At 32.6% G+C, this 24,846-nt stretch overlaps 1 protein-coding gene across 10 annotated transcripts in view; it reads left to right on the top strand.

Annotated features, from left to right (window-relative positions):
• The window catches only part of LOC126699247 (12-oxophytodienoate reductase 2-like), a 91,859-nt gene that overhangs the window by 8,682 nt on the left and 58,331 nt on the right, over window positions 1–24,846 (top strand). Inside the window, exons 1-5 of one of the 10 annotated variants that reach the window (XM_050396972.1) lie at window positions 1,335–1,506; window positions 3,839–3,979; window positions 4,091–4,221; window positions 5,612–5,788; window positions 5,969–6,506. In XM_050396972.1, coding sequence (XP_050252929.1) covers window positions 1,436–1,506; window positions 3,839–3,979; window positions 4,091–4,221; window positions 5,612–5,788; window positions 5,969–6,506 — 1,058 coding nt within the window. In that variant the 5' untranslated portion in view covers window positions 1,335–1,435. Of the gene's footprint in view, window positions 1–1,334; window positions 1,507–3,838; window positions 3,980–4,090; window positions 4,222–5,611; window positions 5,789–5,968; window positions 6,716–13,390; window positions 13,550–24,846 lie in introns of those variants that run through there. The other 9 variants (XM_050396961.1, XM_050396976.1, XM_050396978.1 and 6 more) reach the window with 9 other exon arrangements.

Here is a 24,846-nt window from a genome sequence, read left to right as displayed (position 1 = left end):
CTACTCAAAACACCAAGACAAAGATCATAAACTTGACTCACAAAAATAGTGGACCGCCCAATAAAATAGATAAGACAAAATAGTTAAAAGAAACTAAAGTATTAAGGTAATAAGTTAAAAAATAATGATTCCAACTCATCCACCAACAATCACTAATTATAAATTCATCAACCTATGATGTCCTCTCTTAAAACCAAAACACCAATAAGTTTTTGGTGTAAGTAAGGATTCAATCCCAAATTTCTTATTCAATCATCAAAGACTTTATTAGTTGAGCTAATAATAAATTTATAAGTTATCATTTCGATATTAATTAATTGTGTCTATGTGTATTAGTCAATTGACATTGTCTAGGAAATATTCTCTCTTTATTCGATTGGTATTTGAATAAATTTAGGGATTTTTTTTTATAAAAATAATTAATAGATCTAAGATTTATTGATCAAATTTGATAAATAATGATTTTTAAAGTGATGTTCTGGTTGATTGGGTTAATTTTTGTTGTTGTATCTGCTACATGTTTTGTTGTTATTTGAACTAATTACGTTGTTCTTGTGCTCATCACCATCGTTTGAATTATTATTTTTATTATTTAAAGGGGACAAAAATTATATTATTGGGGCTAAAAATAATTTTCTTTGGCCCAAATTCTAGAAATCTCATAAAACATATATACTCTTAATTTTAAAAATAAAAATCTAGAGGATCCATGGCCCCCTTGGGTGGCTCTGTCCCTCCCTTCCAAAAATAAAAATTTTTTTCCTCAAAAAAATTGGCAAATTCCAATTTTCTTTCAAAATAAAAAATATGTAGTTCATATTAAGAAAACTAATTATAATCTTTTTTTGGATGTACATACTAATTTACTGCCCTAAGAAGCTATAAAAAAATTGTGAACCATTTTATGTCTCTAAGATTGCTCTTTCTTAAGTAAAACAATTGATAACACGACAAATTTAACAATAATTTCATAATAAAATTAAGAGTAATAAATAATAAAAATTATTTTTCCTTGAAATAAAAAATAAAATTAGTAGTGATATGATGTAAAAATAATATACTAAAATCTAAAACACAATCTGTATTCTCAAAATTTTATTTTTAAAAAAATTATGAAATTTATTGCCGATGTAAATTGGTGCTATTCATAGAAGCAGAACACATGGTTCATAGGGTCATGGTCCACATTGGCGACCAAACATTTTTTGAGGGTTCAATGTATGGTATTTCCAAACGTCAGCACAGACATCATTGTCCAGTTGGAACCATCCTGCTAGCATACTGTGAGACTTTGTTTTTTTTTTTGGACACAAATCTATAAATACCCATTTGTGTAGCAAGCATTTCATTCCCACTTTTGTCTGAAATCGGGAACAGAAGCAAACTAGCAAAGTACTATTATTCAACAGGAAAGAATAGAATAGAATCATTGAAAATGGCGGCTGAAGCTCCCACCATTCCTCTTCTTACTCCTTACAAACTGGGCAAGTTCAACCTTTCCCATAGGTATACCAATACACCTTGCGAAGTTCTTTCTTTTTTTGTTTTTGTTTTTGTTGTTTAGTATTATCTGAATTGTTAATATGTGTGATGGGTTTCGATTTTTTTTTATTGTGACATATCCCAGTTGGGATGATGAATTGTTTTGTTTACAAAGGTTTCAACTTTCAAGAAATTGTAGTTGATTATGGACAAAGTTTAACTATAAAATTGGTTGTAATTACTCAATAAAATAAATATTACTACATATTTTGAAAATTTAACTATTAAATTGTATGTTCTTTACACTCTTAATACACATGTCAAATTTTGTGTCAGTTGGATATTATATATTATATGATCTATAAGCTTATATTTTATTTATAATTTTAAACTATAAAAAACTAACAATTTAAACAATTTATTAATGACATAGCTATTCATCTTTAATTTTCTAGAAATTTTGCAAACATGGAGGATATAAGTAGAAGATGTAATTCAATGGTAAAATTCTCAAAATTCACCTCTAATAAGAAGATATTGAGTAAGATTGTAGCCTTAAGTTATAACCAATTTTGTAACTAAACTTTATCCGTTGATTATTTAGAGCACTAGAATTAGGTGTGCCAAATGTCAAAAATAGTTTTTAGTTGTCATAGCTTATCCCCGTTGCTTAATTCTTTGTATGATTGCAAAGGTACCCATAATTAACCACTGTTCCTTACTTTCATCAATACAATAATCATTTTTCTGAAATTATGAGCTCACCCTTAAAATGATGTCAAAAAATATTTTTCAAACAAAATGTTTTTATTAGGAAAAGATCTCCAGAGAAAGTTTTGCTTTCTTGTTCTCCTTTTCTTTTTCTTTTTTTGAGAAACTGCTTTCTTATTCATGGTTGCATTCTTGGCTGCAACTGAAAATTATTATTATTATTATTATTTTGGTAAAAAGGAAACTTCATTCAAAACAAACTTAGAACCAGCAACTACACTAGAGTCAGGACACATCCAGACATGACAAAGGCCATAAAGGCTCAACTGAAAAACATCTAACAGATTAGAGGAGTATCTGATCACCTTGGCTGTCAGGATTCTTTGTGTTTTCAGAGCCTCTAAGTAATGTATTTGTAGCTTCATCATGAGCGTGCTGACATTTATTTACAGTTGCTTTGATTATATAAGATATCAATCTATAGTTATGAAATCATTACTCAACAATTTTGGTCTGACTTTTTTCGGGCTGGGGAGGGGAGATGAGACCCTTCAGTTTATCAGTGTTATGTTGATACCTATGACTACACATTCTGTATGATGAAAAGCAATCCAGTTTGGCTCCCTCTTCTATATCCTGCCATAGTACCCAAGTCATTCTTCAAATGCTGAATGTTGTCATTTGATGATCTTGAAACTACATGTGATTAACAAAACTAATTCACCCTATTCTGTGCATAAAAATTCATCAAATTAATTGTTCCAAGTTTTTACATGCTTCATTTTGTTTCTTACTTATCTTTTCTGGTATTTTCTTAAAGTAAAACGTGGTCATGCATGTATTGCACAAGCCATAAACTAAGTGCCACTCTTTTTTTTCAAAAAAAAAAAAAAAAAAAAAAAAAAAACTTACTGACTTTTGCTGCAGCTTTGTAGGTCTTGGAAAAAGGTAAGCTTATGATATAAACATAGGTTGAAAAGAGAGTTACAAGAATTAAAAACAACGTAGGCCCTGAACTTGAAACTAAGTATTTTCAAATTTCAAGTGCATGGCAAATTAGCTATGAATGATACAGAAATTTTCATAGTTAAAGGACCTATAGGATCTTGGAGGTTCTCCTAACCCATTCCAGTACTGCATTTTCTGAAATATATCTTTAATACTTGACAATATGGTTGTACTTTAAGGATGAACAAACTCTAAAGGAAAAAAATAAGTTGTAGATCAAGTCAAGCATTCTCTGTCTCTGTCTTTGTCACTCTTTCTCATTTAGGTATTTATTTGTTTACTCACAAGGAAAAGCGTTATGTTATTTGCAGAGTTTTTCTGATTTTGTGTTTTTCTTCAGCTTCTCAAACCTTATTTAATGGTTTGTATTTTAGCAATCCACAGGTGAAGTTGTGAATCTGTCCTTATCTCTGCCATAATCATTCAAAAATGAATTGTTTGATTTGGTTTCAGTTGTTACTTGCCTTTTTTTATTTATTAGTATATATTATAACATATAGAAAAGGGGCTTAATCATATTATTCTTCCAGCCTTTGCTACGGGCAATATATATTTGATTCTTATAGGGTACTACTTTCTTCAGTTAAAAGATTTCTTGCTTGATTTACTCAATTTATCATTTAATTTGTATTTTCAGGGTTGTTTTGGCACCATTGACCAGACAGAGATCTTATGGCAATGTTCCTCAGCCACATGCTATCTTATATTATTCTCAGAGAACCTCCAAAGGTGGTCTACTGATAGCTGAAGCCACTGGAGTTTCTGACACTGCTCAAGGGTAATCAATTTTTTACCATGTTTCACACTGAAAGACAATCGCCATTTTGAGGGTTCCCTTTCTTGCCTTGAAAATTTTTATGACTTCTTAGGTTTCTTTGCTATTGTAAAGGTATCCAGACACACCTGGTATATGGACAAAAGAGCAAGTTGAAGCCTGGAAACCCATTGTAGATGCTGTTCATGCCAAAGGTGGAGTTTTCTTTTGTCAAATTTGGCATCTGGGGAGGGTTTCAAATCAAGGTTTGTCTTTGACTGAGACCACCTTTATATCTTCTCTTCTATTATTGCTTGTTGACAATTGAACTTTTGTAATGGATGGAGAGAGTTGAATGTTTTGTAATATGCTAAATTACAAAGACTTTATGGTAAACGATTCATGAATTGAGTAGATTTGGGTTTTCTATACCACATTGTGCTACTTAACTATTGATTGCTATTGATCCTAAAGGAAGTATTGCATATGAACCTATTTGGTAAAGATCAAATTAGATGGAAGTTTTGGTTGACTGCTGAAATAACCATGCGTCGGTGCTGTAGAATGCTATTCCCTGCAAAATGAGTGCCACATTTGAAAAGAAGCATACTTTTTGAGGAAGAGCATTAATTGGCTTAACTATCATTTTAGAGAGTAAAAATAAGCAAAAGTGATGATCATTGTTGGATTCATGGAGTAAAAGGAAAATTTATGCAACAATATAATTATTTTGAAAAACTATTGATCTATCATTGTAGTGGTGTTATTTTTTGCATTATCTTCTCTACTATACATGGATTTTTTCTTTCAGGGGGCCTTTTATGATGATCATTGCCTCAGTGGAAGGGGCATCTTCCATTATAAGTTTGATATGTTAATGTCATTTTGTTTTTAGGATATGAATAAGGTGACACCCACTGCTTTAAGAAAATCTAATCATTGTAGGTGGTTGGACAAAAAGCTAATGATGTTGTCATTTCAGCTAAAAAGGCATTTTTGTATCACCATTGAATAGAATGTGCTTTACTCATTTCAATAGAAAAGGTTAGAGTGGATGGTTGCATATCACTTTTTCAAAAGCATTGTTCTTTTAGTTGGTTGGTCTTTCAAAATCTTTGTACTTCTGTTTTAGATATGCAGACACCACTTGCTCTAAATCAATTGTCAAAATTATTATTGAGTCCTATATCTATGGTAGTCACAGTCAGCCAACCACCACTTTTTGGCATGTTAGACAGCCCTAAGATCATGAGCTTTCCTTTTTTGACATGGAACATGATCTTGAAATTTCCTTTTTTGGAGGGGAATATTTATGGAACCCCATCTTGTACTGTACAATCATGTGAAATACATAATGGAGCTATTATGCCTTCTCGATCCAAAAGAAGCATTAATTTTGCATCTTATTTATTATTTTTATTTTTATTTTTTGGGTGAGTTTTCAAATCAATAATGGTCTTGTCTATTACTTCTTTAGATAAATGTTTTTTTTTAAGAAAAAAAAAACTTTGCAAAGAAAAGAAAGATCATTTTCTAAGTAATTTAACAGATCATAACTCTCATTTTTTCTAATTCTTTAAGTGGTGATTGATGATGTCTTATCAAACTCATTTGAATTATTTGGATATTTATTTTTCTTTATATTGATGTCTACAGGTTTTCAGCCAAATGGTCAAGCCCCAATTTCTTCCTCTGACAAGCCTTTGACCCCTCAAATTCGAGCTAATGGAATTGACGTTGCAGACTTCACTCCTCCAAGGCGGCTAAGGATAGAGGAAATTCCTGAAATTGTCAATGATTTTAGGCTTGCTGCAAGGAATGCTATTGAAGCTGGTAAGTTCTTTTCATGTGTTTATATAAGATAAAAGATATTTGATTGGTCAAATGTACAAGGGAGTGAAGGAATGTACTTTGTACTTTATGAAAGAAAACTGAAAGAACAATGGGGCTCATGGTTTCCTTTGTTATTACATATTCCCTTCATTAAAATGTCATTATTTGTCTTATACACAGGCTTTGATGGAGTAGAGATCCATGGGGCTCATGGTTACCTAATTGACCAGTTTATGAAGGATCAAGTGAATGATCGAACAGATCAATATGGTGGATCCCTTGAAAATCGTTGCCGGTTTGCTCTGGAAATTGTTGAAGCTGTTTCTAAAGAGATTGGAGCAGACAGGGTTGGAATAAGGCTATCTCCTTTTGCAAACTACATGGAATCCGGAGACTCAAATCCAGAAGCTTTGGGCCTTTACATGGCTGAATCCTTAAACAAATATGGGATTCTTTATTGCCACATGGTTGAGCCAAGAATGAAGACAGTTGGAGAAAAGAGTGAATGTCCCCATAGTCTTGTGCCAATGAGAAAGGCTTTTAAGGGGAGCTTTTTTGTTGCTGGGGGTTATGACAGGGAAGATGGGAACAAAGCTATTGCTGAAAACCGTGCGGATCTTGTTGTTTATGGTCGTCTGTTTTTAGCTAATCCAGATTTGCCTAAGAGATTTAAGCTCAATTCTCCTCTCAACAAGTACAACAGAGACACATTCTACATCTCTGACCCTGTCCTTGGATACAGCGATTATTCATTCCTTGAAGACATTGCTTAGGTTTTCAAGGAGAAGAGTGAAAATAAATTGTCCAAAAACATTGCCCTATGTAATTCCTTTCTTGTTTTTAGTGTTTTCATTGTACTGTGTAAGTGCAACAAAAAGATTTCATAGATCTAAATAATTTTGAAGTGGTTATTCTCTTCTAGTGATAGTATTGTTGGTGTGGATCTGCTTCTGTGCCAGACTAATCATGATTTTGAAGCATAATTTGTCTATTACAAGCAATGATTCTTTGCTTAACTTGACAACTATGCGTATAGGATTTTGGCTTCAGCTTTGGTTACAATGGACTCAGTCTCCTTTACTTTTTGGCATAAATAAGGACTGCGTGAACCATTATAAGTGGCTACTCAATCACTTGTGACTAAATTTCAAACTAGCTGTCAACCTTATCTTTCTAAGATTGAGACAGGTTGTGTATAAAATATGTGACATTAAGCACAAACACAAGTGGAGTTTACAAATGGAATTATACACATACCCATGATTAGCAAATAGCATTTCCTCAGTTATCTGTGGATTTCAGAGAACATATACATAACACTTATCACGTGTAGGTGTGTTGAATCAGTTTCTGACATGATAACGTGGTTTAAGTAGAACTGTAATGGGTTCTACTTACTCTATTTACTTATTCTTTACCAAATGAAAAGGTGAATATATTGTGCAAAGATCAATCAAAGCTAACACCAGAGCTAGCAACATCTTCAGGAACCAGTATATCAAAATCACTGACAGACCATTCTGCAGTCATCCTTGTGTTGCTAACATATATTGTCCATCTTGAAGCAGAGGGACAAACTCAACAGCACTAATAAAGTTAAAGTAGACTAAACTACAAAAGTTCACTAATGTGAATTAGGGAAGCAATTGCTCTGAATTCTAATAAGTTCAGGTTCTTTAGGATGATGGGAGCAGGTCTAGATAAATAATAAATCCAAAGCAAACCTATGATATTTTTCAATTGCATCCAATCTTAAGATTGAAAGCTGCATAGAGTTAGGTTTAGAGTTTTTGGACAAAGCTGTAGCACTTCAAGGATAAGTATGGGAGAAAGGACAGACATACAGATGACAAGTTTGCACAGTAGTGCAGAAATTAAGAATAAGTAATAGAAGATCAGAAAGGAGATAGAGGAAAAATTGAAAATTCTTAAGTCTCATGAGGCCTCTAGGGAGTCTCACCTCAAAGATAACATACAGAAACTTACCTTTAGCAGTAAGGACTTTTAATTAGTTGAATTTTCTATGCATAGAAGTAGATAATAAAATTTGGAATGCTCCTAGATGCATAGCATAGAAACATCCATTTACTATGAACATGAACTTAGCATTTAGCCAAAGTTTATGTGTCCACATTCGCATATCATTCCATTGTGTGTGTGTGTGTGTGTGATTTCAACCAGGATTCCGTAAAAAAAATTTGATAATGGCTAGGTTACAAAATATGGATTTGAGTTTGTCCATTGAAATTTTCAAATTGAAAAGGCAAGTTTGGTCTTCTAAAGCCGCAATTACTCTATCCAATATGGGGAATCAGATGGAAAGAATGCCAAACTTTTTTTTTTATTTTTTTGAGAAAGGAAAAAAATGCCAAACTAAAATAATAATAATTAAATAAACTAGTCGCTAACCCGTGCGATGCACGGGAAAACTATTAGAAAATAATAAAGCATGCATATATTAAAAGACAATTTAAGTTCATGTGTGCTTGCAAGGGATACATACATAAATAGTTCTTGCGGTAGAAATAAAAGCTTTATCTTTGAGATAAAGAACTGATGTAAACAAACTAACCTTACATAAAACAAATTAAAAAAAAAAAAAAAAAACATAAAACTGATGTCACGTGAAATTCAGCCACATAGTAGTAATATATAAATCTCTTAAAACCTAAACCTAAACCTAAACGTAAGGACTAAATATTTATGCGCCTTCTCTTGCTTTCCTAATGTATTTGGTTAAAAATATAAAACTGATGTCACGGGAAATTCAGCCACATAGTAGTAATATATAAATCTCTTAAAACCTAAACCTAAACCTAAACCTAAACGTAAGGACTAAATATATAAACAAACTAACCTTACAAAAGCTGAACTTTATAAGCTAAAATCTATACCGTGAGTTGTAGATCTTGAATGCTATACCGTGCGTTTAGGGCTTCCTACATCTGGAGAGAGAGAGTTTGCAGAAACCAAAGAAAATCTCTCTATAGCTTAAGAAACACAATATACTAAAATCAAAGAGATAAAATTTTCAGAGGACAAAATATTATAGATAATTTAAAAGAATTTTGGTTTAATTCTTGAACACCGCAACTCCATAAAATTCATACTAATAATAATATTTTATGATAGCGCAGTTAGAATTTTGGTTTAATTCTTGAACAGTGAATTGGAAATTGATTATATGAGTATTTAATGGTGAACAAAGTACTATGTATTAATTAATATATAAACAAAACTAACTTTACAAAAGCTGAACTTTATAAGCTAAAATCTATACCGTGCATTGTAGATCTTGAATACTTTAGGGCTTCCTACGTCTGGAGAGAGAGAGTTTGCAGAAACCGTGACTTTATATTTCTTAACTTGAGAGAGGGGTAAGGTTGCTAGGGTTTTGTAGATCTTGAATGCTTTAGGGCTTCCTACGTCTGGAGAAAGAGAGAGTTTGCAGAAACCGTGGCTTTATATTTCTTAACTTGAGAGAGGGGTAAGGTTGCTAGGGTTTTGAGGAGTTATAATTTTTATTTATTTTTTATTTTTTAAATATTGTGTTGATGTGGAAAATTGTGGTGCCAGCAAAGGCTTCGGTTTTATATATATATATATATATATATAGATAATTTTTATTTATTTTTTATTTTTTAAATATTGTGTTGATGTGGAAAATTGTGGTGCCAGCAAAGGCTTCGGTTTTATATATATATATAGATAAACAAGTGAGGAATTATATTTAGTAAGCCTTAACAATGCCAAAGTGCTCAAAACACATCGACATAGATCACAAACTTGACTCACAAAAATAAACTAAAGTATTAAGGTAGTAAGTTAAAAAAATAATGATTCCAACCCATCCACCAAAAGTCACTAATTATAAATTTATTAACCTATGGCGTCCATTCCTCAGATCAAAACACAAATAAGTTTTTGATGTAGGTGGAAATTGAATTTCAGATTTCTTATTCAATTATCAGAGACTTTAACAGTTGAGTTAACTATAAATTTATAACTTATAGATGTGTATTAGTCAATTGACAATGTTTAGGAAATATTCTCTCTTTATTCTATTGGTATTTGTATAAATTTAGGGATTTTTTTTTAATAAAAAATAATTAATAGATCTAAGATTTATTGATCAGATTTGATAAATAATGATTTTTAAAGTGATGTTCTAGTTGATTGGGGTAATTTTTGTTGTTGTATGGGCTAGATGTTTTGTTGTTATTTGTTGTGGTCACAACCGTTGTTTGAATTATTTTTGTTATTATTTAAAGGGGACTAAAATTATATTACGGGGGCTAAAAAAAATTTTCTTTGGCCCAAATTCTAGAAATCTCGTAAAACATAATTGTGAACTATTTTATGTCTCAAAGATTGCTCTTTTTTAAGTAAAACAACTGATGACACAACAAATTTAACAATATTTTCATAATAAAATGATGAGTAATAAATAATAAAAATTATTTTTTCTTGAAATAAAAAATAAAATTAGTGGTGATTTGATGTAAAAATAATATACTAAATTCTAAAACACAATCTGTATTCACAAAATTTTATTTTTTAAAAAAAATTATGAAATTTATTGCCCACGTAAAGTGGGGCCAAAATGGCCAAATACCATGTTTTTTTGAAATTTTTAGCAACAGATCACTGTTTCGGAAATAATTGGGGATCTACCACTTTTTGTGGTACTCGAGCTTGGTGAGCTCGAGTACCACATTTTCCCATTCCACCGTGGCACGCTGGCGTGGAAAAGGGGGAATTTGATATTGCCTTAGTACTCGAGCTTCATAAGCTCGAGTACTGTTTAAACAATACTCGAGCTCATGAAGCTCGAGTACCACTCGGGTTCCAACAACACTTAAAACACACAAACTTTCAAACTCTCAATCTCACTCTCAGTCTGACTTACACCTGAACATAGAAACCTCACTCTCAACGTTTTCGAGCCAAAAAAAAAGAAAAAAAAAAAACTCTCACTCTCACTCTCACTTACATCAGCGGCAGAGGACTTTCGTCGGCGGCGACCTCTGAGTCTCATCTCTCTCACTATTTCTGCACTCAATCGCAGTGTGAGGTTACAGAGGCTTTCATTTCCAAGCCCTTCACTCCGCTCCAAGGTACTCTCTCTCTCTCTCTCTCTCTCTCTCTCGATCGATCGATCGATCGATCGTTAAACGCTGTCGTTTGGAGCTCATTACTACCTTTGTGCTTCTGATAACAAACGGTTGTAACTTTATGAAGAAAAAGATTCCACTGAAAGTGGGTGTTTGTAAATTTTGTATTTTTATGCATAAGTTGATTCTGGGTTTTGATCCAGGAATTAATTAAGGAATTCAATTCAATTTAGTTAGTTAATTTTTATTTTTGGGTGATTACTAGATGTTGGTCTGGTTGTGCTTGTCTTTAGGGTTATTTATTTTGTAATTATTAGGTAAAATGAGTTTAGGGGAGATGAGAATTAGCAATTAGCAATGCCTGCAAAGTAACAAGATACTTAGAGATCAATAGCTATCTCATGATAAAATTTGTACTTTTTAAAAATTTTGATATTATACAAAAAACATTACTATATGGATTATATACTAAATAATTTATGATTACAATAAATTTGACATGCATGTATAAACAATGAAAATATATAATTCAATAATGAGGTTTTAAAAATAGTGATCCAATAAAAAAAATTGAGACATATAACATCACAAATAGTCACATAAAGTGTAAATTGAACTCCTCTATCTCTCTCTCTCTCTCCCCATTGGATTCCTTATTCTCTATATTATTAACATGATTGTCAAATTTTGTGTTAATCATGGGTTATTTACTATACTATGAAATCCAAAAACTCATAAATATGCATGATTGTTTTTTAATTAATTATTTTCTTGCATTATTCTAAAATACAAAAAACTTGAAATTTAAATATTTTAAATACAAGATAGTTATGCCCAGAGTTTTGTAACTGAGTTGGTTGATACATTTTGATATTCCTTAAGATTTAAATCTCTCCTCTTTTCAATTAGAAAATTGTGCTGGTATTAGGATGAAAATTAGGAATGAGCTTGGTCAAGTAATGGACTCTCTATCACAATTATAGAATCATATATATATATATATATATATATTTATATATAAAATATGAGACAATTATTGATTTCTAACTTTTAAACAAATTTCCAAATAAGGAAGATATAAGGAAAAATGTAATCCAATAAAATTCATTAAAATACATATACAAGAAAAAAAATATATTGAATTCCAATCCATATATATTTAATGGATTTTTTTTTTTTTCGAAAAGAGGATAATGCATTTACCAAAATCCAATCAAATTATTGTCTTGAATCAGATTATCACGTGACACTAACGTTTTGCTCATGTTCAAGATGTGGACCAACCGAGCAACTGTTTTTTTTTAGAAGATGTCGAGCAATCTTTAAAAGTTAAAACCCGTCAAATATATAGACATATATATCAGCAGTTGTACATATATATATATATATTTGAGTTCACTTACATTATATATATATATATATATATATATATATATATCATTGAGTTCACTTACGTTTTATATATATATATATATATATATATATATAAGCAATTGTACATATATATATATATATATATATATATATCAGCAGTTAATATTGCAAATTTCAATACATGAAACTCATGCACAAAAATCTCATAGGAACACAATCTAAAAACTAAGCATTTTACTCCCACTATTGCAAAAATGTCATATCTAAAAATTAAGCATTATTACGTCTATGTACTGGTCACAACAGGGTCTGCCCAAAGGATAAATGGACAACACGTTGGTGGATGGAGACACTGAGAGTACACTTGCAGATGGTGACCCAAGAGTAAAGTCTATGCTTCAAATTTCTGACTCGCACAAGGAGGAATGAGAGAGTTTCTGACTCACAGACGGAAAGAGACGGAAATGGAAAAATGGAAAAGAGACACAAATGGGAAAGAGACGGAAATGCAAAAGAGTGGTTTTAGTTAAAAGGTACTCGAGTTCAACAAACTCGAGTACCATTTATTGTACACGTCGTTTTACAGTTCACGTCAGTAGTAGTAGTAGGTTGTGAATTAAATGAAAAGGTGGTACTCGAGCTTCATGAGCTCGAGTACTGTTTAAACAGTACTCGAGCTTATGAAGCTCAAGTACTAAGGTAATATTAAATTCCCCTTTTCCACGCTAGCGTGCCACGGTGGAATCGGAAAATGTGGTACTCGAGCTCACCAAGCTCGAGTACCACAAAAAGTGGTAGATCCCAAATTATTTCCGAAACAGTGCTCTGTTGCTAAAAATTTCAAAAAAACATGGTATTTGGCCATTTTGGCCGGAAAGTGGTGCTATTCATAGAAGCAGAACACATGGTTCATAGGGTCATGGTCCACATTGGCGGCCAAACATTTTTTGAGGGTTCAATGTATAGTATTTCCAAACGTCAGCACAGACATCATTATGAATAATGTTTAAGCAAACATCATTGTCCAATTGATTTGGAACCATCCTCCTAGCTTATTGGAGACTTTTTGACACAAATCTTTAAATACCCATTGGTGGAACAAGCATTTCATTCCCACTTTTGTCTGAAATCAGGAACAGAAGCAAACTAGCAAAGTACTAGCATTCAACAGGAAAGAATAGAATAGAATAGAATCATTGAAAATGGCTGCTGAAGCTCCCACCATTCCTCTTCTTACTCCTTACAAACTGGGCAAGTTCAACCTTTCCCATAGGTATACCAATACACCTTGCAAAGTTCTTTCTTTTTTGTTTTTGTTTTTGTTGTTTAGTATTATCTGAATTGCTAGTATGTGTGATGGGTTTTGATTTTTTTGTGATTGTGAGTTTGTGACATATCCCAGTTGGGATGATGAATTGTTTTGTTTACAAAGGTTTCAACTTTCAAGAAATCGTATTCGATTATGGACAAAGTTTAAATATAAAATTGATTGTAATTACTTAATAAAATAAACATCACTATATATTTTGAAAATCTAACCGTTGAATTGTATGTTCTTTACAATCTTAATACACATGTCAAATTTTGTGTTAATTGGATATTATATACTATATGATCTATAAGCTTATATTTTATCCATAATTTTAAACTATAAAAACTAGCAATTTAAACAATTTATTGATGACATAGCTATTGATCTTTAATTTTCTAGAAATTTTACAAACATGGCGAATATAAGAAGAAGACGTAATTCAATGGTGGAATTCTCAAAATTCACCTCTAGTAAGAAGATATTGAGTAAGATTGTAACCTTAGGTTATAATTAATTTTGTAGCTAAACTTTATCGGTTGATTATTTAGAGCACTAGCATTAGGTGTGACAAATGCCAATTTGGCATTTGGCACACAAAAAACCTCCCACATCAGATGTTCTAAATGCTAAAAAATTTAGCATCGATGAACAATACAATTTCATATTTAGAAATGTAGGGGCATAAAATCTTATATGTGCTAAACATATTTTGGTATTTTTTTACTTCAATTTCTCTCTCCCATGTCACATCCCAAGTCCTCTCTCCCTTTCTCTCTCTACCTCTCTCTCTTTGTCACATGGGGGCCACAATAAAACATATTTGTTTTGTTAATATTTTAATACAGATGAGGTTTGTTTTAAATTATTTTAATTTGATGTAATATTAAAATAGAAGATGTGATGTAAAGTGTAATATAAAATGATATGTTAAAATAGATAAAGTAACTTTTTGATGTATTAAATATTGCTAAAATTTTTAGAGGACCTGATGCTGGTTAGCACCCAATGCTTTAACAAAATCAAATCACCGTGGTTGGTTGGACAAAAAACTAATGTTGTTGCCATTTCTGCTAAAAAGGATGTTTTATGTCACCATTGAATAGAATATTATTTAGTCATTTCAGTAGAAAAGGCTAGAGTGGTGGTTGCATGCCACTTTTTCAAAAGCATGGTTCTTTTAGTTGGTTGGTCTTTCAAAATCTTTTTAGTTTTGTTTTAGATATGCAGACACCACTTGCTCTAAATTAGTTGTCAAAATCATTATTGAGTCCTATATCTATGGTAGTCACAGACAACCAACCACCACTTTTTGGCGTGTTAGACAGTCCTAAGATCATGAGCTTTCCTTTTTTTTTTTTTTTTTTTTTAAATGTAATAAGATCTTGAAATTTCATTTTTTGGAGTGGAATATTTATGGAGCCCCATCCTTACTGTAAAATCATGTGAAACACATAATGGAGCTATTATACCTTCATGATCCAAAAGAAGTATTAATTTTGTCTCTCTCTCTCTCTCTTTTTTTTTTTTTTTTTTTTTGTGGTTTTCAAATCAAAGAAGGTCTTGTAAATTACTTCTTTAGATATTTTTTTTTTTAAATAAAAATTAAATCTTTGTGAAGAAACATCTTTTTCAAAGTAATTTAATGGATCATAACTCTCATTTTGCTAATTCTTTAAGTGGTGATGGATGATTTCTGAAACATGGTGTGGGGTCATGGGCTCAAAATCATACAATGGGGCATGGGGCTTTGGCCAAGAGCGTGGTAGTCCGAGTTCGAAAAGGAATATCTCCTCGGACCAGCTAAAGCACGATCAGATATTAGTCCTAAATAGTCAGAGTGACCTTCCAGGAAGTTCTAAAGGATAGGAACTCAGGAATATCTAAGGGAAAGTTACAAACACCGCATTTATGTGGACAAAACCCCTGAATAGTACTACCTCAGTTACCGCAACTCACAGAACGCCAGAGAGGGTGTCTAATGGGACAGACACTCAAATATAGGCTTGGATGATCAACATGTGAAATGCCAAGATCGTTCAAATAGGACTATATAATAGGAGAAACCCACCATGGAGAGAAGATCCTGGGATTAACAGAGAAAGTACTGTAGCAATCTCAAGAACTCCTATAACCATTCTCATTTAATATTTACGAGAACAAAACTCCTCGGATTATGCCGAGAACAAACTTTCTTTGATAAACTCAGTTCATCTCTGTTTGATTATCATGAACACCATATTAACTGTTATCCATGCACTAAAACCTAACTCTTTGACTCACTCTCTACAAATTTATTGTGTTGGGCTCATTGGTCCAAGATCCCATACACCTTGGGTTTGGGCTGCAAAACGTGTCCCTACACATAGTATACTTTCTCTCACTTTAAATAGTGATGTGATTTTTTGAAACATATATCATTCATTTATTGGGTAGGAAATATCAAAATAGATGCTGAATTGGTATTATCGAAACATGGTATACTTTCTCCTACATTGGGGGCCAAACTTTTCTTGAGGGTTCAATGTATAGCGTAGAATCTGTGAATAAGTCTTGTGCCACATAATGTGGCACAATAAATGCCACAATTCGCCTATGTGGAGAGCTGTAGTTGGTAAAAGGGTGTCTCCACATGGACCCACAACTATTCTTCCACCAACCACAACTCACCACATAATTGAGTTGTGACATTTATTGTGCCACTTTATGTGGCATTAGACTTATTCTAGGGGTGTGCAGAAAACCCGTCAACCCGCTAAACCCGACCCAACCTGTCAGGTTGGGTCGGTTTTTAAGGCTTGGTGGGTTGGGTTGGGTTACAAAAATTTTTTTTATAGCGAGTTGGGTTGGGTTTGAGTCATAAAATTACAAACCCGTTAAACCCGACCCACCCATATTTTAATATATGTTTAATATATGTTAAAAATATATTATATATTTAATAATTTTTTTTAAAAAAAAAAAACCAACTCTAGAGCACTTCCTCGGTTCCTACTATCATATATAATATAAAATCCTATTTATTCTTTTAATATATATTTAAATATATTATATAATTAATAAAAAAATATTAAAAATTTTAGATATATTTTATTTATAATTGAGTTAGGAATTCATGCATATTTTGTTTATAAGTGAATTAGGATACTAGTTCATTTATATTTTGTTTATCAACTCAGTTGGATACTTAAATATATTTTGTTTACAACTAAGTTGGAATATTAGTTTATATATTAATGTATATTTTGTTTATTAACTCAGGTGGTAAGTGTGATGTATTTTTTTCCACTCAATTTAATAATAATAATAATAAAAATTGTCCAACCCATAGGTTCAACTTGACCCAACCCAACTCATATGAATTGGATTGAATTAAATTTTTTTTGACCTACCATAATGGATTTGGTCAAAAAATCCCCTCAACCCACAAATGCACACTCCTAACTTATTCAGAATCTGTAGACCCCATTCCCATCCACAGCCACATATTTCCAAACGTCACCACAGACGTCAGGCACTGTGAAAAAAGTTATGAACACCTTTTTAAAGCAAACTTCGTTGTCCAGGAGCATCTGCAGCCCAAATGATATACTGTATATGATGATATATATTTACCATCACAACTTTAAAATGTCGTTCCAGCCCGACTTGCAAAATATGAAAATTGTAAAAAAAATTTATAATATTACTACAGTACCATCCTATTTTTAGGATGGTACTGTAACAAGATTGTATAATTAAAAATTATTATTATTGCTTGAAAGATCCATGGCTATGAAAATATATGGGATTCTCTCGTATGCAATCTCTATCCCTCTGTTTATGAATGTCATTGAATAATTGTATTGATCTGTCCATTTATATCCAGGTACATTGAAGCTTGTGTTCGCTTGCATGTACATTTGACGATGCTTACGAATGATTTGCATGGCTTTCCAAATTCGGAAGTACTCAAATGGTAACTCACCAGTGATGTTATTGTAAGAAAAGTCAATGATATGCAAGTTTGGAAATACAAAATTATTTTCAGGTTTCCCAATTGCACCTTGGAGTTGATTATATCGTAATATAAGAACCCCTAATTCTGGAAGAACCCCCAACCAGGAGGGAAAAGAATCATTTATCTGATTGTTTCCGAGAACAAGAGTTTCCAACATAGTACAATTCACCAACGATTTTGGTATCCACCCCTGTAATTGATTTTGACTAAAATCAATCATTTTCAATTTGCTCCCCTTCTTGCATAATTGAGGAATGTTGCCGTGAAAGTTGTTCCTTCTTAGATTTCTAATACTGATACAACGACTATAACTGAAAATATGAGCCGCTTAATGATATTTGAATACAGAGAGAATGAGGGTCGTTATCGTGTACCATTGGGCATGGGGGGTCGTTGGAGATCCACAACGCGTGTTGTGATTGGCTGAGTGTTGATTCTATGATTCAATGGCGCGGGTGCCCTCTGCGTGTGGTTGGCTGCTACCCCCAGTAACGTGTACTATTATTGTTCGTTCTGTCATTTTCTAATTTCTTTGCTTTTTTTGGGATCAAAGCCAACTGTTTTTGTGGCTGACAAAAATCCATGGAGTACAAAACTTTCAGCATTGGTCCAACTCACAAGCTTGGAAGACGTGTTCCTCCCTGCGCCTTGGAATTATAGGTTTCTTTTCTTTTCTTTTTTTTCTTTATGGGTAATAGAAAAAATAAAGAAAAAAAAGTGGGCTGGGCCCCAAGAAAATCTGAGAAGATAGATTCCGAACACACCTGTCAGATTTTGGGTTTGTTTAGCTGTTCAGACTCAGACCTCGGCCCCGTATTTTTTTTGTTTAGCTGTTCAGATTTTGGCTTCAGGACCCGCCTGACCTGAAGCCCCACGGTCGGTTCCAAAATCCAAATACCCAAGTCAGTCGGATGCGGGTCTAATTACTACAAAATTTAGATATTAAAACTTTTGAAAGACCAAAAAATATTAAAAAGAATTAAATGATTCACTACTTAGAAATTATTGAAACAAAACAAAATATATATGACTAAACAATAGAGAAAGATAAGTGAAAAATTGGTTACATTCAAAAGAATATTTCATGCCTATAACTATTGAAAGGAATAAAAGGATTCAAAACCTACAAATTATAAATAAAATATAGGGTCATGCTAACGAGTGCCCTAAAGGCACTGGTTAAGAATCCATTTTAGGAAAGTTTTGACATCACTTTTATGGGAAATGAAAAAAACTATCAAAACATTAATTGTTTTTTTTTTCTTTTCCCACATAAACTTTCTTTAATTGGATTCTTAACCAGTGCCCTAAGGGCGCTCGTTAGCATTTCCCTAAAATATATATGTGTGCATGACTACACAAATTCAGGGGAAATTATTAGGTGATCTGGGATTACAATGTCAGCTTACTTGCCACTTCACTGAAAAACAATACACACTTTTTAACTTCCGTTAATCCAAAAACGTTAACTCTCTGTTGAAATTCAAATTCTGATTTAAAAAATTGGACGGGTTCGGTGAAGGTAAAAACTGAAAAAACAAAAAGCTTTTCATTTTCAATCTTCATTTTTGGAGCTCTCTCTCTCTCTCTCTCTCTCTCTCTCTCTCTCTCTCTCTCTCTCTCTCTCTCTCTCTCTCTCTCTCTCTCTCTCTCTCTCTCTCTCTCTCTCTCTCAGTGGCAACGTTATGTAGAGTTCAGGGGGTTCAAATGAACCCCCTGAGCTGGCATTTTTTTTTTATAATATATAATATTTTTAATTTTAATTTTTGATTTGTCCCTCTTAAAATGAAAATTTGAATACTTTGACCCTAATTTTTTTTTTTAATACAATTGAAATAAGCTAAAATATGATATTCTTAACAATATTTTGGTCTTTTTAAACACACAAAAAAAGTCCAACAAAAAAAAAAAAAATCATCTTAAACCTAAAAAAAACCTATTTAGATCTTAACAAATTTGAAATAAACTAATAGAAAATTCTTAGTTTACAGTGTATATATAAGATTTACATTGTCTCTAAACAAATGTGTCTTGTACATTTTTTGCAAATTTTTATAATATTGCACACATTTGTTTTTTCTACAATATAAATCTTACATTAATAGTACAATATTAACATATCATTGTCCTAAACTAATAGATAAAAGTATTTTAAATAGTAATAACTAAAGTTCACTTAATGAAAATAATTAATATGTTCATTGTATTAAGAAATAATGTGTTAAATGAACTTATAGTTTATTTTTTATTTTTTTACTCGTGCATATTATGGGCAATTTTGTAATAAGAAATCTTTGTAAAGTGCAAAATTCATCCATTACCCAAAATACATCTTCTTGTTGACCCCCCTAAAAAAAATCCTAGAGTCGCCACTACTCTCTCTCTGTTCATCATTACTGAAAGTTCAATCAGTGTATAAAACACTATGAACGTTTAGATCCTCAATTAACAAATTACAAATTCAAGTTTAATATCAAACAATTAATGTGCGGAATATGAACATAAGCTTAATACGTACAGAATTGATAAACAATCTAAACCAAATAAAATCACATCCACAGCAGGAATTAAATGGCAAAGATTAAGGGAAGAGAGATGCAAATACAAGGACAACACAATGATGTGTTATCGAAGAGGAAACCGAAGCCCTCGGCGTAAAACCTCTCCGCCGTCCTCCAAGCGGTAAATAATCCACTAAAGAATGTAGTTGAGATACATGAACAGCAGAAGACCCTCCAAGCCTAATCTATCTAATATACCTAAGCCCTCCAAGCTCCTACTCCAACGAGATTCCGCAGAACCTATTTCTTCTTTAGCTTACCGGATTCCGCTACTTGACCATAGCATCTACCAATATGAAATTGGTCCCCTCTTAACTGCTTCCCAAAGCACCAAACAGCCTTCTCACAGATATGGGTATGGTGAGAAAAGGTTTTGGTAATGTACCTCTCAAGAATTTAACAATGGAGAGGAAGAGAGTAGAAGAATTTGAAGAGTCTCTATGTGAAGATTGTGGATGAATCAATCTTGTTTTTCTCTAGGGTTTCTCTCAAAATTCTCTCTAGAAGCTCTCTACATTTTGTGGGTATAAGGGTCTATATATAGTAGGGTGAGAAAGGAACGCGAAGAGTCAATTTTTCCCAAACAGGGTGGTCAATTTTTCCCAAACAAGATGGTCTGGCGACTTGGCCTCGCGACTGGGCTGAGTCGCGAGTTCAAGCTGCAAGCTAACGGCCTGGCCAGCCTGGGACTTTTGTCCTATAGTGCAACAGCTGGCATGACTCTTCAGCTCTCCTGCATGCTTCACACGTGTGCCAACTTTGGCGGCTTGCCAGTTGCGAGTCCAGTTGCAAGTCTTTGCATCCTTGCACAATCTTGAACATTTCTTCACACTCTCTCACTCACTACCCTTACATGATTCCCACCTAAATACAGGGTTACTAATTGCTAAAATATAAGCAAATTTGGCATGGAATAAAGGCAACAAGATGGTTGATAAAATTCAACCTTACAATCACCACTACCGTTTGGCTTCCACTTCCTTCCATCTCAACGTTGGCAACATTTCTGCACTTGTAAAGTACCAATTTTGTTCCTTTTTTTGTGGTACAGAAACTGCTTGCTGAAATGCTTCGTAGAGATTCATTTTTCCAAACTTCTTGTTGTTGTGGCCTTGTGTTCTTATTATTAGGGGCTGTGGGTTCATGTTAGTGTGGTGCTGAAATCTGATTTTTTTTTTTTTTTTGGATTTAATTGGTTAGGATTTGATATGGACAACAATTATAATGATATGAGGTGCTTGCACCCAATGTAACAAGTGGCCTCAGCCCTCAAATGGATGTTGTAGTTGGCTCAACAGTTGATAAGCTGACTTTATTTACATTTCTTGTTGTACTTGTGGGGTAGCTCTGTATTTAGGTGGAACCGTGGAAGGCCTTTTATAAAGAAGGAAATTAATTTCTAGCATGGCATAAGGACATCATGGCCTGGGTACAGAGTAACTATTTCTCTGTTTCTATTTCTTTTCTTTTTTCCTTCTTTGTGGTGTACACCATTTTCATTACACCGCACTAAAGTTTCATATTTTTCAAGCAATTTTTGGGATCATTTTAATGATAATAGGTTCTAAAATTAATTTGCTCTAGGCTACCTTTTGGCATATTTTGGTATATCATGTGTCACTATGAAACTTGCTTATTGGAAGGCCAAAAGTTTAAATTTTTACTGTGTTTCTGTTCTTGCAAAGAAATTAGTTCTTATACTATTTTCAAACTATATGGCATTAAATTAGTTATTTATGTCCACTCCTCTATGGCATTAAATTACAAAATTATGTTCCCTATAATGCTTTTGTGTGAACCATTGTTCATTATGCAGGAGTGGTAAGTTGGATTTTTTTATTATGTTGTGTTGTTTATTGTTTGCTTGTGTGGGCTACTGTTATAGTATCTTAACTTCATGCACTTTTTTTTCTCAGGTTTAGTATCAGTATTTAGAAAAAAAACAGGGAATATGTTGCTGCTTAACAACAAAATTTGTTGAATTCTTTCAATTGTCCGTTTGTAGCAGGCCTTTAGCCCTCTCTATTCACTGTGTTCCATGTCTCTTGTTTGAAAGCTAAATTGGGACACAAGACAGTGCCTCTTTCACTTTTGCCTTCTGTCAATTCTCAAGGCATCCTTGCCTTTGAACCTGTGGTTGTTCTGCAGACTAGATCATGCCAGCTACGCAATAGAACCATTACTCAGCTTTTGATTTAGTGGCAAGGGGGCTCCTCTGATGATGCTACTTGGGAGGACTTGTTTGCTCTTCAGCAGCAATTTCCACATCTTGTGGGCAACATGTTTTAGTGGAGAGGGTAATATTAGGAGTCTAGTTTAATGGTGTACTGAAAGATTGGTGTATTGCATTCTATGTTAGTATTACTGAATTGCTGGTATGTGTTGGTATGTTAGTTACTGGTATGTTAGTTGAGGTGTCCAGTTAGTTTTTGCGGGAAAAGGATTAAGGAACTCTTGTATATAAACTAATAAGCAACATAATGAGAAGCATCTAGAAAATTAACCAAATTGTTCTTATCTCTCTCTCTCTCAATTCAGGATGTTGGTTACCCTTGAAGTAACTATTTCTTCTTCTCTGCTTCTAAAATTCTGATTCACCAAGAGCTTAACTTAACAACTCTTCTCAATTAAGTATATGGACAGGACTTGATGTTAGTGTGCTACAGGCCTTTATTCCTTTACACAAGATGAAGATGGCCAATTGCATGTGGAGTCACAATGTCATATAATAATATGTATAAGCAGTTAAGCACCATAGCTACATTAGGGGCAATTCATCAAGCAATGGTACATTTGGTGGAACTTTTTTAGAAATTATTTTTAAATTTGTAAACAAAATTGCTATTTAGTTTTGCCATTGTTTCAACAAGACACTTGATAGGCATATCCAAATTCACACAAAAGAGTGTTTTGTTGTTGGCATAGAGTGTTTATTTTCACAAGTAGAATTAAGGCCAATTATCACTTTCATACTAGACTGCTCTTGAGAAAATTTATGATACTTAAGTGTTAAAAGATTTATTGAACACTCAAAATAGATTTCCAATGACTTGTAAAATAAATTTGCATAATAAAGGCAAAAACAAATAGTTTTTCTTCAAATAGATTGTAAAATAATCCAAATAAATAACATAATTCACAAATGTGATTTATTTAAGTGCCATTTAGCCAAAATAATATCAAATACAAAAGAATCAATAGGATATACATAGACCAAAAGATTTATTGAACACTCAAAATAGATTTCCAATGACTTGTAAAATAAATTTGCATAATAAAGGCAAAAACAAATAGTTTTTCTTCAAATAGATTGTAAAATAATCCAAATAAATAACATAATTCACAAATGTGATTTATTTAAGTGCCATTTAGCCAAAATAATATCAAATACAAAAGAATCAATAGGATATACATAGACCAAACACAATATAATGTCTACAGCAAACCCCAAACAAATTTTAGCTACCCACAACGCTTCTAGCTACAACCAACAAGGGAAGAATTTCTAGAATTAATATATGTCTACTTCATTATTCAAATCTTTTTTTTTTCTTTTTTTTATATAAGATAAAAATTCTACTCTAACCTAATCTAAGTATATATGTGTGTGTAGCTCCCTTCAGGAGACTTGAACTCCGGCCCTTGCCCTCCACACCCCACAAGCACTTATAAAGTTTATAACAAGCACAATGTTTGTTATAAAGTTGATGATCAACCGAATTACAATAATAAGACAATTGAACATATCTCAATCTGATAGCTCTACCTAAAAACTAGGAATTTATTGGCTGAATTCTAACTCTAATCAACTACTAACAGCTCCCTTGGATAAAGGAACCACTCCACCCATTACTCATACTTTTATCCATGTTGCTAGTCATTTGCATCTTCTTTTTCTGTTGCAAGATATTCACGCCATCAATGCTAAATTGATGATGTTAATCCTCATCATCATTCTTAGCTTGCTGAAGCCTCGCACATCCACGCTGCATACATGCTGAAGGCTCATACATCAAATTAAACATAGAGTGCTATCAAAATCACAAATCAAACCGAAATGACAAAAGAAAAGTGAAATAATGTAAAATTATTTGACTTGATATAGGACAAGAAATTTAATTAACTTATTTTAGTTCCATGTTAACATGAATACAAAGCCACAAGTTTAGACAAACCAAAACTCTATGAAGCCTTTCAACAAGCAATTTTCTATGCCACTGAAAAAATTGTGGGACATTTAGTAATAATGTGAATAACAAGGGGACAATTGCATTGCCTATTGAATTAGAGGTCAATGCTAAATAACTCCTTTATATGGACAAAGATCAACTTCAAAATTCTCTTTTTAGCTTCTATCAAAATCAAATATTAAGTACAACTTTGTTCAATTTTAAAATATAAAAATGAACTAAAATGCAAGACAAAAATACGAAATATGATTCTATGGCAATGACCCACTTCAAACTTCCTATAAAAAAAAGACTTAAAAAGGTGAAAATGAGACACCCAACTAATGAACAAATATTTGCTTTTTTTTTTTTTTTTTCTAACACTAGATTCTGGTATTGTTGCAATTTGCAAAGTACTAGCCCGCTATTCTTTGTTCGTTAGGTGCAAGTATCTCTTATCATTATAACTGTTGTCCATGTCAAATCCTAACCAATTAAATCCAAAAGAAAAATCAGATTTTAGCACCACAC

This window comes from Quercus robur, chromosome 9 (genome assembly GCF_932294415.1).
Source record: "Quercus robur chromosome 9, dhQueRobu3.1, whole genome shotgun sequence".
In the NCBI taxonomy this organism is placed as follows: Eukaryota; Viridiplantae; Streptophyta; class Magnoliopsida; order Fagales; family Fagaceae; genus Quercus; species Quercus robur.
Note: the sequence above shows the minus strand (reverse complement) of the source record. Positions and strands in the feature narration are given on the sequence as shown.